Source organism: Desmodus rotundus, chromosome 3 (genome assembly GCF_022682495.2).
Source record: "Desmodus rotundus isolate HL8 chromosome 3, HLdesRot8A.1, whole genome shotgun sequence".
Lineage (NCBI taxonomy): Eukaryota > Metazoa > Chordata > Mammalia > Chiroptera > Phyllostomidae > Desmodus > Desmodus rotundus.
This window is the reverse complement of record NC_071389.1, coordinates 153337257-153354013: the sequence shown is the minus strand read 5'-3', so window position 1 is coordinate 153354013 and position 16757 is coordinate 153337257. Positions and strand designations below refer to the sequence as shown.

General features: G+C 41.6%; 1 protein-coding gene across 4 annotated transcripts in view; it reads left to right on the top strand.

Moving 5' to 3' along the window:
• DIP2B (disco interacting protein 2 homolog B) overlaps positions 1–16757 on the top strand; it is a 211119-nt gene that overhangs the window by 127996 nt on the left and 66366 nt on the right. For all 4 annotated transcript variants that reach the window (XM_045184278.3, XM_045184276.3, XM_024575594.4 and 1 more), the window contains 2 exons: positions 800–925; positions 15110–15322. In XM_045184278.3, coding sequence (XP_045040213.2) covers positions 800–925; positions 15110–15322 — 339 coding nt within the window. The remainder of the gene's footprint in view (positions 1–799; positions 926–15109; positions 15323–16757) is intronic.

Sequence of the window (16757 nt, the reverse complement as noted above, 5' to 3'; positions counted from 1 at the left end):
TACTATGCAGCCCTTAACATTATGTTATAAGTCTGTATTCACACAGAGTAATGTTTCCAGTTAAATTAGTGAGGTTTTTTTGTTGTTGTAGAATGAAACTGGTCAACTCAGACTACCTTGAACATCTGGGGAAGATCATAGAAACAAAGGAGCAAATGAGAAATCCCTAGAAAGAAAGAGGTAGCTTTGGGGATCTCCGCTTTGAGGTCCAAGGACCTTTCTTCCCAGCAGTGTCATTAAAGTGACTCCAAGCTAGGGCCTGCAGTTTCTGGATTCCGAGTGTAGCCCCTCCCCCAGAGGATTTAATTGGCCCAGCTCTTATAAGGGGCACATTTATATATTACAGACACGCCTTTAGGGATGGTTTGTTTGCATGTGCACTGGGCCCATTTCCTGAGAAGAGGAAATTGTTGGGTACTAGGAATCACTTCAGTTCTTATCTACCTCTCAGTAGGATTGTGTAAGAGTTAAAAAAAATGAAAGCAGAATACAAAATACTGTTTACAGTATGATCTGATTTTGTAGAAATGTAGAGTGAGTTTGTGGTGGGTGTGGAGAACCAAGATTTCTGTCTGGCTATGTTAATTTTGAGATCCCAATTAGACATTCAGGCGGAGGGCTGAATTCTTTTGTAGCCAAGTGGCAAACAAGTAACATCAGCCCTTATATTAACACAAATGATAAATAAAAGTCACCTAAACATCCCCCTTTCAACAAGTAAGGCAGCTATAGGTCAGCCCACAGAAGTAAAATGCTTTAAGAGCCAGGAGCTGATAAATGCAAATGTCTAATCTTTCAGATATTCACACAGAAGCGGTTCAAGCCGCGCTGGCGAAGCACAAAGAGCAGAAAATGGCTTTGCCCATGCCCACCAAAAGGCGGTCCACATTTGTTCAGTCTCCCGCGGATGCCTGCACACCTCCTGGTAAGTTTGTCAGAATCTCTCTCTCACAGTTGCTACTTTGATGTTCCTGAAATAAGTTCTGGTTTTTTTGTTTTGTTTTCTGAGGTCGGAGCCGGAAGTCTCTCCTCCCCATCGGTGCTATAGCAGAGTGCACGCTGAAGGGGCTTGTTTTGGTTGTTGCATCGTAAACAACACACAAAAAGAAGCCTTAGGAGTAAAGCTATTTAAAAAAAATCTTTTTCCTGTGGAATTTCTGACATATCCTTGCTATACCCCCCAAATCATGTAGTCATTCATAAATACAGGCTAAAGCTTGGAGTCTAAAACAATCCTGCCCTAGTTAAATAGCCATTTTCACTGGCATTCAGAATACGAGCAGGAGTCACATACTCTTTTCAACATTTACACTCCTAAGTCAGGTGCTTTGTCTCTGCAGCAGTCATAGGAGTAGTAGCCTTGGGAAAAAGCTGTGTCATTAAAGGTCGTGGGAGAGCGGTCAGGCAGAGTTGTAATCGATCTGAAAACGCGCGTGTGTGCGTGCTTGTGTGTGTGTTACTATATTTCGTACGTACTTATATGTATTTTAAGAATCACTTTCTACAATGGGGTCATGAGATCAGTGGGAACCAAGTGTCTTCATCCCATTTTTATTTCCCAGACAATTCTTAATCCCCTTAAGATAAATTTAAGAATTTTAACTTCATTTGGAGGAGCAGCTGAACAACTTTAAGTTGTCTTATCTATCAGCTTCTTATCTATCAAATCCTTATATGGATTTGATATCCATATAAGGATGAAATGTCTTATCGATCAAATTCTTATCAGAATTTTTTTCAAAGTTTTAAAAAACTTTTTAAAAGGTTCTTTTTAGATGAAATCCCAGCCAGGATCTGTGTATAGGCTCTCAGACTAAAGATAGGAAATATGCTTTAGAGCTTCAATGTAGTGTCTGTGTCCCTAATGCATGCTCCTGGTAATGAAATCTTTGGGTAAAAATCTTCCCCATGTTGCTTCGGTCTAAACTACTTACTGTGTTTGGGGAGATACCCAGGAAGGTTACATCGTTGTGGTTGACTTTGATTCACAGCTGTGGAGTTGAGCTGTTCACGTGGATCCTGTTCCCTTGTGCAGGTTCCTGTTTATAGTTTTCTCCTAGGTTTTGGTTAACTTCTCAGCATCTGGGTGTGCTGTGGGCTCATTAACTTTGTGCGCTTTTTTTCTTTACACCTGTGGTGTCAATATGTTTGAAAGAGAAATAGCTCTGTGGCTTCAAGTGTTTTCTCAGAATGTAACTCAGCATACCTCTAGCAGACCATCACAGTAAGACATTTTGTGTCTATACTGGTGCATACTTCCAGCCCACTCAATTCAAAAGCTTGGATGGTTTCCCTTCCAATTCGTACAGCAGTTGGGTCCTGGTGGACAAAGGGGGCTCTTAGTTGTTAGCAGATTGTGCTGCAGCGCAGCTGAGGGTTCAATTGTAGTAAATGGCAAAGGGTAGAGAGCAGTGTGACTCAGTTCTTAGAAATAATCCTCTCCAGAGCTGTACTAAAGAGATGCAGTTTCGAGTAAACAGCCTGCTCTCATTGCCTGGGTTAAATGTGAGAGTGCAGCAAAGGATCTTGAGAACACTCAGAAGAAATGGAAACCTTTTTTATCCCCTTTTACAGAAGTCACTGCCTGAGGGGAATTTACCAACCCTGGAAGTAAATGGTGGCTGAATGAGCCGTAGTCCTTTGGAATTCGTGTATTGCTAAAACCAGACACCCCAGTGCCTGCAGCTTTAAAGATGTGGTGCATATTCCAGATCACCTCCTATGTTTCAGTAATTTCATAATTGTGAAGATTCATTCTCTCTCCTAAGACCTTTAAAAGGTTTCCTATCCATTTATTTACTCTGCTGGCGATTTTTGAATAGTATATGCAAAACTTTGATGTGCTCTTAGGGACGGACATTGTTACTGGAATCCCCATGTTTTTCCTTGAGTCTGCCTGCCTGTGCTCACTGGCCCAAAGAAACGCACGAGCAGGAGTTTGCAATATAGAGAGAAAATTGGTTTAATATTGAATTAGCCGGTCCAGAAATAGGAAGCTAATGCTAAAGCACTACTCCCTGTTGGCATGTAGGTTACAAATGGTATAGGGCAAAATCACAAGACGGGGACCTGATTGGTCAGGAGTGAGATAAAGGTAGTGAATTATTTCTTCACGTCTGCTAAAACCTGAGGACAGCTCCCAGGTTTTGGTCTCATGGAAAGTAGCCAGGCGGTCGTTCTACCTTAGGGCTCTGGAACTGAAACATAACTCGAGTGAAGAGGTCTGGACCAGGCAACTATGAGTTAGGTCTGGGCTACTGTCTCCTGCTGCCTACACGGGGTGGGGGACTGTTGCTGATTATGGGGGAAAGGCTAGGCCTGTGGGGAGTGGGGAGAGAGGGAGAGATGACTTCGAGTTAGGATTTAAAACTAAATTTAGTCAAATTCCTAGGACCCTTGGTTTTATCAGTGTTGTCAAATAGAAGAGGAATTTTCTCCCATGGTGAAGGAACATGAAGAACACCCTCTGTAGTGATTCCTCGCATGGACCCCATACAGAGCTAGATCTGGATGCTCTCTGTTAACAGTCACGCACGTGCCTAGGACAGATACTGTGACGGAAGGTGGGAAGAGCTGTATCATACAGCATTTGTTAGCACCTTTCAATTTAGGGGTGGAAAATGCTGTTCTCAAGCTGGGGTTCCGAATCCATTCTCCCCAAGCTTCTGAGAGCCACTAGTTAGCGACTTCGCTGTCTCCTGTCCTGTTGCAGTTTAAACATACGTCACTGTCTCCCTTACAGACTAACCCAGGGATGGTAGGCAGGTTTTTCTCTTGCATATTTACTTGGATATTACCTGAAACAGTGGCATTGAGGAGAATGCCTAGACCTCAGTCAAGGGATGGGGAGGAAGAAGAGAATTAATGTTAATCATTGCCGGTTAAAGGCTGTTTTTTAAAAAAACAGCTTCTGGGCAGCTATAAAAATAAACTCGAATGACTTCGTTTCTAGAAAAGTTGTGCCACTCTTGCAAGGAAAGATTAATTTCAAACTTCAGAATATTTTAGTCGTGTTTTCCTTCATGCACTGAGAGGAGGTCACGCACGCATCACTGGGGTCAAGAACGTTTGAGCCGTCAGCCCCCGCACGCTGCACGTGCAGTCTGGGGTGAACCTGGCTGGTGGGGTACCTGCTTGAACACACGAGCCAGTTAGCTGGTTTGGGGAGCACGCACCACGTAATATTGGAATTACTGAATTAATGACCCTTTAGTGCTATTTTTGGAGGGATTTAATAAAAAGGATTTAAGGAGTAAAATGTCATAAATCTTGGATTCTTTTTGGAAAACACAGTAAATACTTGGCATGGGAAATAATTTGTCTTTTGTGTGTGAATCATTCTCAAATAATAAAGTGTCAGACAACCTAAAATTTGTTTATTGACATGTACACTGACTTCTGTCTTGTGGATTGAAAATTTTAGGTTCTTCAACTTGGTGGCAGTCTCTGGTTCTTTCGGTGTCCTTTCTCAGAGTCTGTTAGCCTGCTTGAATCACTGCCACCCAGTTCCCTTTATGTGCTGAAATCCCTTACTAATGTCATGAGACAATTACCTCAGCTCCTTCCTTGTAAGGGTTCTTTGTATAACACTGTTACTCATTCATACAGATGAACGTAATGTAAAAACTGCAGCATGTATTTTTCCCCCTCTAAGCTTTTTCTGCACCCGTGTGGACTTACCCTGCACTGCACTGAGGGTACCAGGATGACCAGATAGACCACATAATGACCCAAAAGCACAGTAAGCTATTACAACTGGCTTGGGTAGAAAGGAACTTAAATTTACAGGTCTGTCTTGCTCACGACTCTGCTTGAAGTGACTGTAGTAGTAATTCATGGTGCCAGACAAGGAGAATTGTGCCTCTCTGTGCTAGTCGGACACCTGTGGACAGACTTGGATATTGTTATAGTTTTAACAAAACGTTGATAATGCTGTATGGGATTATGGTGTGTTAGAGTATGTTAAGGACTTTCACATAGCCATGCCGCCCTGCCCCACTCGGTCCTCATAAGTGCTCTGTGAAGCGGGGAGGGCAGACTTCTTTAGAGATGAGGAAACAAACAGGTTCATGGTCACTTATTCTAGGTCAGACAGCAATTAAGCCTCAGCCTCCAATCTTCTTCATTTTGTTTTTCACTACTAAAGCCTCGTGTTTGGGAAATCTTTGTTTACTTAAGAGATACTCATGTATACATGGTACTGGAATGAGTATTCTTTTCCTTTAAAATATATTTTATTGATTATGCTATTACAGTTGTCCCAATTTTCCCCCTTTGCCACCCTCTGCCTGGAACCCCCTTCCCTCCAGTACTCCCCCCCCCCTCCCCCAACCCCTGTAGTTCTTGTCCGTGGGTTGTTAGTTCTTTGGCTTCTCCATTTCCTATGCTATTCTTAACATCCCCCTGTCTATTTTGTACCTACCAATTATTCTTCTTAATCCCTGTACTTTTCCCCCTATTCTCCCCTTTCCCCCTCCCCACTGATAACCCTCCAAATGATCTCCATATCTATGATTCTGTTCTTGTTGTTTGCTTAGTTTGGTTTTTTTTTTTTTTAGATTCACTTGTTGGTAATTGTGAATTTGTTGCCATTTTAATATTGATTGTTTTGATCTTTTTCTTAGATAAGTGCCTTTAACATTTCATGTAATAATGGCTTGGTGATGATGAGCTCCTTTAACTTGACCTTGTATGGGAAGTACTTTATCTGCCCTTCCATTCTAAATGATAGCTTTGCTGGATAGAGTAATCTAGGTTGCAGGTTCTTGCTTTTCACCACTTGGAATACTTCTTGCCAGTCCCTTCTTGCCTGCAAAGTTTCTTTTGAGAAATCAGCTGATAGTCTTATGGGCACTCCTTTGTAGGTAACTCTCTTTTCTCTTGCTGCTTTTAAGATTCTCTCTTTATCTTTAACCTTTGGCATTTTAATTATGATATGTCTTGGTGTGGTCTTCTTTGGGTCCAACTTGTTTGGGACTCTCTGTGCTTCCTGGACTTGTATGTCTATTTTCTTCACCAAATTTGGGAAGTTTTCTTTCATTATTTTTTCAAATAAGTTTTCAATTTCTTGCTTCTCTTCTTCTCCTTCTGGCATCCTTGTGTTTCCGATGTTGTACTTTTGGAGATGTCCCAGCGTCTTCTTATTTTCCCTTTGTTTCTTTTTTTTTGAATTCTTGTTTCTTCATTCTGTTCTGGTTGAATGTTTATTTCTTCCTTATGTTCCAAATTGTTGATTTGGATTTTTCTTTATTTCACTTAGTGTAGCCTTCAGTTCTTCCCTTACACTTTTGCCATATTCAGTGAGTTCTCTGAGCATCCTTATCACAAGTGTTTTGAACTCTGCATCTGATAGGCTGGCGCTCTCTGTCTTGTTTAGTTCTTTTTCTGGGGTTTTGTTCTGTTTTTTTATTTGGGCCATATTTCTTTGTCTCCTCAATTTGGCAGCCTCCTTGTGTTCATTTCCGTGTATTAGGTAAAGCTGCTTTGACTCCCTGTCTTAGTGTACCTGTTAAGTTGTATGGGGTGGAGCCTTAGGTATTTGCCAAGGTTGGGCGACTCACTTTGCTGCTTTGTGGCTCTGTATGAGGGGTTGGTGAGAGGACAGTATCACTCTCTGGCCGCTGGAGGCTTGCTTGGCATTCACCCCATTTCCAGTCACTTCACTGGGATAAGTATTATTCTAAACAAATGGAATAGCTCTTGCCTTTTGAGGATATATAGCGCCAAAATCATTCCGTTAATTTGAACTTAAAAGGGATTACCTGTCTGAATTACCATCTTGCAGGATTTTTTCACAAAATTCTAATTTTATTCAAGCAAGCAAAGAGCTGGCAAGTCAGACCTCTGTAAGGCTTAATGGAGACTTATAACCTCTAATGGATTTGCATCATTTTCACAGCATACTTTTCATTATTAGTCTGGGCAACAGTTCACAAGTACTTGGAAGGCTAGTAAATACCCAGTATTCTTTAACCCGAAGCACAATAAAAACCCACTCTATTAGATTGAATTTGTTTATTTCAGTAGCTACTTGTAAAATTTAATGTTCATGATTAAAAGTAATTTCATAGTTACTGTTTATTGAGTACCCTCTGCATACTGGTCAAAGGGCTAAGTACTTAACATACAGTTTTTCATTTTTAGTTCTTTCAACAATCCTCTATCCTATTTTACAATTGAGAAAACAGGTGTAGGGAGGCTCAATAATTTGACTAATTTCTGTTTCTAGCTCTGTAGTCAATGAGGTAATCTGTAAACTCCTAGAAAAAGGGGAAAGAAAACTTCCCTTTAGAAACGCTAGATAAAATATAACCAGTTTCCTTTTAAATAACATACAGGAGCAAGAGAGAGATAAAATATAACCAGTTTCCTTTTAAATAACATACAGGAGCAAGAGAGAGATGGTCACCAAAACCCAGAGAGGTGACGTGCGGCACTCAGTGGCTGCCCTGGGGCGAGGGGAGGCAGCAAAGTAGGGACCTAAATTTTAGTTACGTGAGTGTGGGAAAGATAAAACCTTGGACCTATATAAGGTTGGAAGCTGGAATCGAGGTCTCTGGAGAGGCTTATCTTCACCAGAAGAATGAATTTGAAAATACTAAACTGCCAGCAAAAGGAAGATACCGGGAAAGCTTGCCTTATACCTGGCCTTGGGAAAACAGAGAGGCAGGGACGGACCTTCCTAAGTACTTGTGGTTAGTGGGTACAAGACTTAAATTTCATTATTGTGCCTGGTAAAAACTAGTATTAAAAAGTGACTAACAGCCTGACCAGCATGGCTCAGTGGGTTGCAAAGATGGGGTCACTGGTTCGATTCCCGGTCAGAGCATATGCCTGGGTTGTGGGCCAGGCCCCCAGTTGGTGGCGTGTGAGTAGCAACCAAGCTATGTTTCTCTTCTTCCCTTTCTCCCTCCCTTCTTCTCTCTCTGAAAATAAGTAAAATCCTTTTTTTTTTTTTTTTTAAGTGAACTAATACAAAGGCTGATGACAACCCTCTGGCACATGTGTTTTCTGGAAATATACGACCTCAACCCAGGCTCTTGGGATTCCCACAGCTCAGACCCACTGAGTGTGGGCAAACTATCCGAAAGTAGAAAACACTCATTATGCGAGAGAATTCATAGAAAAAGAGCAAAAACAGACAGAAGAATTAGGACCCCTAAGAACAGCTCTCAGTGACAGAGCTAAGGCTGAAATCCAGATCAGTCGCACTTCTAAAAGCCCGTTCTCTAACCCACTGGCACGCCGCCTCTCAGTCTCCCACGTTGTCAGTAAACATGGTGCTCCAGCAACCGCTGCGCGTTCCATCCAACTTTTCAAGTAGGCAGTAAGTGAAAAAGACTCTCTTCTCACCCCAGTACTGTTTGTAATATTGATTATTTTTGTAAACTGTTTTTTTCCCCCATAGATATGGGAAGATGCCTAGAAAAACAGTGTTTGGAGTTCCCTTTTTGTAGAGTGGCCCTGGACTAATTATTTATAGTGAGTGCCCTTCTCTCGGACGTGCCGCCGTTTGGATAGCGCTGGCCAGGCAACTCATGGGACTCCTGCCAGTTAGGCTCTTCGTAGCGATTTTCAGTCCTGGCCAGCCCTCAGTGCACGGAGACGAATGACTGTGGGATGCTGAAAATCTCTTGGGTAGTTCTGAAAGTCTCCCCGACACTTGCTGGTGAATCAGTATGCAGCGTGGTGGGTTTCGGTGCTAGAGTACCATAAGCTGCTCAGAATTGTTGCCCGAAGTAGTTTCAGATTGGCCTGCTTCCAGAACTAACCTTTTCACCTTCCGTTCCAGTGTGCTTTTACTCCGAGGCTGTCTCCTTGTGTTTGTAACAATTTTTCCCTAGCCTAAAACCTTTTTCTTGCCTACGGAGAAATTTGCTTTGCCTCAGGCTGCATAGACTGACTCCCAGGAGTTATCATCCTCTCATTGAGGTGTCATTTTTACCACCACAACTTTTAAAATTAGTTTTTATAGCTTTATTGAATTATACCCAAGACAAACAGCACATATTTGAAACGTATCTTTGCTAAGTTTTGACATAGGAAAACCGTGAAAGCATCAATACAATTAAGATCAGTAACTCCCCAATTCCCTCATGACCCTTTTGCAGTCCCACCTCTCCCCATCCTTGTGAGCTATCCCACTGGTTCTGTTCTGTCAGTGCACATTATCTGCATTTTCTAGAATTTTATGTGAGTAAAATCACACAGTTGTACTTCATTTTGGGGGGCTAGGGTAAAGGTTTGGCTTCTTTCACTCAGTGTAATTATTTTGAGATTCAGCCACATTGTGTGTATCGGTATGGTAGTCCGTTCCCAGTTATCGCTGAGTAGTATTCTGTCATACAGGTACTCCACAGCTTGTCCATTCAGTTGTCGATGGACATTTGGGTTGCTTCCTCTTTTTAGCGATTACAGGTAAAACTCCTGTGAACATTCATGTACAAGTCCTTGTATGGGTATGCTTTCATTTCTCAGGAGTGGGATGGATATTGTAGGTGTTTACATGTAATTTATAAATTCACCTTATTAATTAATAAACATTTTTAGATATAGTAAATATATTTTCCACCAAGAAGAAGGGAGTCATTTCCACACATGGCTAAAGACTGAAAGTGCTATAGTAGTTAAGTATACTTAGTAAATTTAGTACTTTTATTTCCTTAAAATCGACAAGCTGTAATTGTGTATGTTTCCTAATTGGTTATAAATGAAGTTTAGGCTTCTGGTAATTAGTATTAAATGATGCTGTGTTAAAATCACACCAGGCATAGCCCTGGTCAGGTGGCTCAGTTGGCTGGAGCATCTTTCTCATACGCCAGGGTCGCAGGTTCAATCCTGGTTGGGACCAGTGAATGCCTCAATATGTGGAACAGCAAATTGATGTCTCTCTCTCTCTGTCTCCCTGTCTCTCCTTCTCTCTCAAATCAATAAATTCTTAAAAAATCACACCAGTTATAAACTGATGGGCAAACCATGTTTTCAAAATTGTTTCTGTTGTATAGACCTAGAGCTTAGGTGAGGTGAGTTCATGTTCAACAAGAGCAGAATCAGTGGGAAAATGATAGCTTTATTTCTATTAATATTAATTTAATCTTAGCCAGATACCCACTAATCCATTGTAATTTTCTTTGTTACAGTTAAATAAACATATAAATATTTAAGGGAACTTGTTATCTTTAAAAAGATACAGTTCCAAAGAAGTGCTTGCATTTTGTGTACTTTTAACACATCATCAGCTTTAAGCCATGCCTGGCCAGTTTTGCGTCTTTGAGGTAACGCAGGGCGGGTTACTCCTGGGGGCGAGGGAGAGCTAAAGTTTATCGTCCACCTGCTGTGTGCTGGCACTGCTGGGGCCGCTTTCCAGACCCTGTCTCATTTCACAGTCTCCCACTGCACTCAGCATAAAGGCAGGTTTCCTTAGCGTGCCTTCCGTGTCCTTAGCAGCCCAGCGCTGTCCACTTGCCCAGCCTCATCTTTCATCACTACCAGTTTTGCATCCTGTGCTTCAGCTGGTCTCATTTCCTTCAGATCTTCAAATGTGCCTTGTTTTCTGTCCCTTCCCAGCTTTCTCACCTGCTGTTTCCTCTACCTGACTCTTCTCTCTCCCTACACCTATGCTCCTCACAACTAATTTCTACTTACCTTTCTAGCCTGGGTTTAGGTCTCACTTCTTTGGGTGCCTGCCCTGGGTGCCTACTCTAATAAGACTGTGTTCTTGCTCACCGTTTTATTTCTACCAAAATAGTGTAGTGCTTAGTAGTATTTGTTGAGTGGTTGAACAAACAGCCTGCCTTCTCAGATGGGTAATTTTATCCCCAAGTCATAAAGCTGGTGAGGGGTGGACCCCAGAGATCAAATAGAAGCCATACACCAAAGCCATGTTTTTTCCACTGTACTCAGCCAAGCTGCCCGCAGTTGTGGTCACTAAACCCTCTGAGGAGGACTGGCAGGCAAATGAGGTAATTGAGTTGAAACAATACACCTAATTGCATAATTGATTCAATATAGAAACATAATGAAGACAATTTTCCATAAACCAAATCGTGAATATACTGCTTTTATTAACTTTTGAAAATTGGGTTATTCTGATTTTAGACTTACACAAATTAAATAAGTGATTCAATAAAGACAGCCTGCAAATCTAGTTGAGTTTATGGGATCCCGTACCAGTCATACCTCGGTACTCGTTGGCTTCAGAACTTGTTAAATAAACCCTGTACTTGTCTCACTTTTAACGAGAAAAAAACATTTCATCACTCAGCCCTTGCTGGGGACTTGTCACACTTGCTGGAACTTGTATGAGTCACAATACCACCCCGTAAGAGAAATTGTCTCATCGTCATCACTCGTCGCTTGCTTGGTACTCGTTGGTTTCAGCACTCATCACGAGCTCCAGAATGAATTAACGACGAGTACCAAGGTATCACTGTACTTTACTCTTAGGGTCAGAGCCCCCGTCCCATGCCCCCTGCCTTTCTTTAGCACGTTGCAAAGATAGAAATCTCCGTCTCCCAAGGTACAACTGAAATACTAGAATATTTTCTGGAAATTATGCAAAAACGCTTTCCTTTTTTAAAAATTATATTTTACCGATTATGCTGTTACAGTTGTCCCATTTTTTTCTTCCCTTTATTCCCCTCCACCATACACTCGCTCTCCCACCAGCATTCCCCCACCATAGTTCATGTCCATGGGTCATACGTAAGTTTTTTGGCTTCTACATTTCCCATACTATTCTTAACCTCCACCTGTCTGTTTTGTACCTACCCTTTATGCTTATTTCCTGTACCTTTCCCCCATTCTCCCCCTTCCCCTCCCCACTGATAACCCTCCGTGTGATCTCCATTTCTGTGATTCTATTCCTGTTCTAGTTGTTTGCTTAGTTTGTTTTGGTTTTGGTTTTGTTTTTTTTAGGTTCAGTTGTTGATAGTTGTGAGTTTTTGTCATTTTAATGTTCATAATTTTGATCATCTTCTTTTTCTTAGATAAATCCCTGTAACATTTCATATAATAAGGGCTTGGTGATGATGGACTCTTTGAATTTTACCTTGTCTGGGAAGCACTTTATCTGCCCTCCCATTCTAAAGATAGCTTGGCTGGATAGAGTAATCTTGGATGTAGGTCCTTGCCTTTCATTACTTTGAATACTTCTTTCCAGCCCCTTCTTGCCTGTAAGGTTTCTTTTGAGAAATTAGCTAATAGTCTTATGGGAACTCCTTTGTAGGTAACTGTGTCCTTTTCTCTTGTTGCTTTTAAGATTCTCTCCTTATCTTTGATATTGGGTAACTTAATTATGATGTGTCTTGATGTGTTCTCCTTTGGTCCAACTTCTTTGGGACTCTCTGAGCTTCCTGGACTTCCTGGAAGTCTACTTCCTTTGCCAGATGGGGGAAGTTCTCCTTCATTATTTGTTCAAATAAGTTTTCAGTTGCTTGTTCTTACTCTTTCCCTTCTGGCAACCCTATGATTTGGATGTTGGAACATTTAAAGTTGTTCTGGAGGCTCCTAACCCTCTCCTCATATTTTTGAATTCTTGTTTCTTCATTCTGTTCTGGTTGAATGTTTGCTTTTTCCTTCTGTTATAAATCATTGATTTGAGTCCCGGTTTCCTTCCTGTCAGTTTTACTTGATTTCACTTTGCATAGCCTTCACTTCTTCCTCTATTTTGCAACCATACTCAACCATTGCTGTGAGCATCCTGTTTACCTATCTTCATCTGATAGGTTGACTATCTTCATCGCTTAGTTCTGTTTTTGGAGCTTTGATCTGTTCTTTCATTTGGGCCATATTTTTTTGTCTTTGCCCTGTTACGTAGTAAGGGACGGAGCCTTAGGTATTCGCCAGGGCAGGGCACACCCATTGCCTGTGGCACTGTGGGTGGGGGAGGGGTCCAAGAGGGAGCAGTGCCTTTGCTCTGCTCTCTCTAGCTTTCAGTCACTTCCCCCTATACCCACAAGCAAACTGGGCCCCTCTGGTGCTGATTCCCAGGTGGGTGGGTTTGTGCACGTTCTAGGCCCCTGTGGGTCTCTCCCAGGAACTCTCCTGTGAGGCTGGGAGTTCTCCCGCTGCCACCTCAACCCCCACAGGTGTTTTCAGTCAGAGGTTTTGAGGCTTTATTTCCCGGAACTGGAGCCCTGGGTTGCATGGTTTGTCTGGTTCCCTAGTTGTTCCTCCCAGTTTTATCTGCATACGAATTTGGGGCTGCCCAGTCTGCCAGCTGCCACCTCACCTGCCTCGTCCCTGGTCCTCTGACTGCCACCTTGCCAGGAATCCTCTCTGCCCCGACTGCCCATCTTTGCCCCTCCTACCAGTCTGGATGAATGTTTCTTCTTTCACTCCTTGGTTGTCGGACTTCCAAACAGTTCAACTTTCTGGCAGTTCTGGTTGTTTTTGTTTTTAATTTGTTGTTATCATTCTTTTGGTTGTGTGAAGAGGCAAAGTATATCTACCTACACCTCCATCTTGGCTGAAAGTCCAAAAATGCTTTCCTTAAAATGTTACAGGTTTTCTTACTTCATATTTTTCTTTAATCACCCTCCTTTTGCATTATAGATCTCTTTCCCCTTTAAAGAACCATATTACTTTATCCCTTTGGGGTGTGGCCACTGTCTACCTCTCCATCCTTATCTATTGCCCCTTACCTCCTCAGAGTCTTTGCTCCATTTACATAGAAGTACTTGAAACCCCAGCTGAGATTGGTGCCCCTGGAGTGAAACCCTTTGTTTATCCTGTTTCTTAGCATTTGTTGTATTCCTTGTGACACAGCCTAGTGTTGTGTGTCTCCTGTATTAGACTGTAAGCCTTGTTAGGGCCCTTCCTGTCTCATACGAACTCATACATCTCAGAATCCTTGAAATCTGACATATATTAGTTATGCAGTACATTGTAAAAAAAAAAAAAAAAACTAAGTCAGTCTTGGATACTGCCTGGCAGGGGAGATACCATGATCATAAAGTCAGTCTTGGGCCTCATATCTCCTTCACTGTGAGATAATAATTTGGAGGTAGTCCAGAGCAGGAAGCAAGGACACACTTTCTCTCTTGCTCTGGACCTGCAACATCTGGCTTCTAGATTAAATTAGTCTCTTATACTTCAGATTCCCATTGATGGGTGTTAGCAATGTTACGGACGTGTAGGTTCACCTGAGTTATAGGGAAATATTCTGCAGGACTAACCATAGAATATTTAATTTTTTAAAAAATGAATGACATTCAATCCATAGGCCATAAATTATAACCTCCAAAATCATTTGAAAGGGTTTGTCTCACATCAGACCAAATGCCCCTGAACTTGTGTATCTTGTCAGCTGAGAGCTCTGGAGTAAAGCCCCTTGACTTCTGCTTCCCTTGGCTATTCTATATTTGGTTGAATTTTTTTTTCCCAACATGCTTTTTAAATTTAGGCCTCACTATCCTGAAGTCAGAGTCAGGCTAAATACAGACATCAGTGAGTTTCTCACAACTCTTCTCTGAGAATTAAGAAGAGAAATACAGATCAGTGCCCTCTCCTATCGTGTTTGGAAGGCTTGCCTGTGCCAAGTGAGCAGCTGTCTTTTCCACCAAAACCGTGCCTGCCTCCAGGCCAAGCATTGTTTCTTACTCCACATCAGTGCCCCAGCCTCTCACTGACACTCAGGTCGTTAATAAAAACAAACCTTCATGTCTCTCTATCAAGATTATTTCCTTTTAAGTAAACACTAATTAGTTAAATACGTGTCAAAATCAGTACAGCAACCTGTCACAAAGGTCTCTAATTAAGAGAGTAAGGACAATATATTAGCACTTCAGAATTACTTGAACATAAGATAAGTCAGAGATCTTAGATACTGATTAAACTCAGAACAGAAAACAATGAATGAAGTTTAAATGTTCTAAAAGGGTTTTAAAAAAATAACTTTAAATTACTTGTAGATTTAGATTGTTTTGTTTTCGCAGGCTTTGGTCCATAGACCTTCCTTGTGATTCTGGAGAAGCTTGACATAATAGTTTACCTTAAGAATACGAATGTTTTGCTGGTGTCAAAATTGAATGTGTGATCAATGACCAAGAAGTAAAAGGTCTCTGTTCTAGGCAGGATCGAGAACAACTGTTTTTCTAATTCCACACAGACACGTCTTCAGCCTCCGAGGACGAGGGCTCTCTGAGACGCCAAGCTGCGCTCTCTGCTGCCTTACAACAGAGCTTACAGAATGCTGAGTCCTGGATCAACCGTTCAATCCAGGGATCATCCACTTCTTCATCTGCATCTTCTACGCTGTCCCATGGAGAGGTCAAAGGAACCAGTGGGTCTCTAGCTGATGTATTTGCCAATACTCGAATAGGTAGGAGCTGGATCTCCCCAAGAAGCCCAAATTATGTTCCGTTTGACTCCCGGTATCCAGGAAAGAGTTTATGATTTGTATTAGGTTTTTCAGAGTGGCCTAAAAAGTAGAATTAGAAAGAATGTGACAGTTAACGAGGCAGAGAACGACACACCAGCAATGCATTTGGAATGGTAGTTGTCTGCATTTTGGTGCATAGTATTGCCCACCTGAAGCCATGGCTATTTCCATAAGCAATACTCAAGCTGCAAGATATAACACCAGTCTTAGCGAGGGTTTATCGCAGTTGAAGAACATTCCATCTGTTCAAATGTGTTAAAATATTAACATCTTAGATTCCCGCCCCCCCAGTATTGTTGTCTACATTCTCTCAAACAAAAAAATTTAAACCTGAGCAAATTCTGTACTAAGACAATTGCAGTGAGGCCCTTTTGTGTGCAGCATAAAGACTGGAGGTATTGTCCTTGCTGCCGTGTTATTGCTACAGCTAGAGTGTGCAGCCTGAGAATGTTGGTATTCTGTGAGCGGCAGCCTGCTGGCACCTGTATGGGGTGCATGTAGCTTTTGCTTGGCTCTGCTTTATGTTTTTTTTGTGTGTGTTTTTCTTAAGAGGTTGTGGCATCTGCAGATAAAGATACAGCTCACATCTCTGCTTTTGCTTAACTGGTTGGTACATGCACTGAGTGATGTATACGAACATCATTTCATGTGTCTGTTACACTTTTCCTGTTTTTCTTGACAATCAGTTACATTTTGGTGTCTTCATTTTCATATCTATGACCTTTTTATGTCACTATATATATACATATATCTTTAATTTAATTTATTTTTTTCAAACTATAAGAGAAAGTTTATTTAGAAAGTTACAGAGGCAAAATAAAAGGGCCCTTGAGGCTTAGGAGAGCGAAAAGTAAAGGTGTCGGCTTGCGGGGAAGCAGGAGGGGAGGAGAAAGGTTGTGGTTGTGCTCTTGGAAGGGAGAGTGCACCTATATCCTTATTTTATTAATTGAAAAGAAAAACTGGGAAAAATTTCAGTTCAAGCCAATAATTTTTAAAGAATATAGCTGCCTTGAGGTTCTGATTGCCCACATGTAAAGCCAAGTGCCAATAGCAGTGATTTGTCCGGCACTCTTAGCGCTGCCCTGTGACTCACCGAACCTCCGAAAGTAGGCGCAGGGGAGCATGCTCACCGCCCCTGCTGTTTGGAAGGGTGGGTAACACAGCCATGGTGGGTCAGGTTTTATTTTCACACTGGTCTAAAAGAGAACAGTTTCACTTGTTAAAAATATTGTCCTGATACCCAGTCAACTTTACTTGAATTTTTGTTTACAAGATGATTTCATCTGACCTTACGTTCTTCTCTTTGTTACTCTATTCTGCGGTGATAAAGTTATTTGTTCAAGTACTCCCAGAAACCATTTTATCCAACACTATT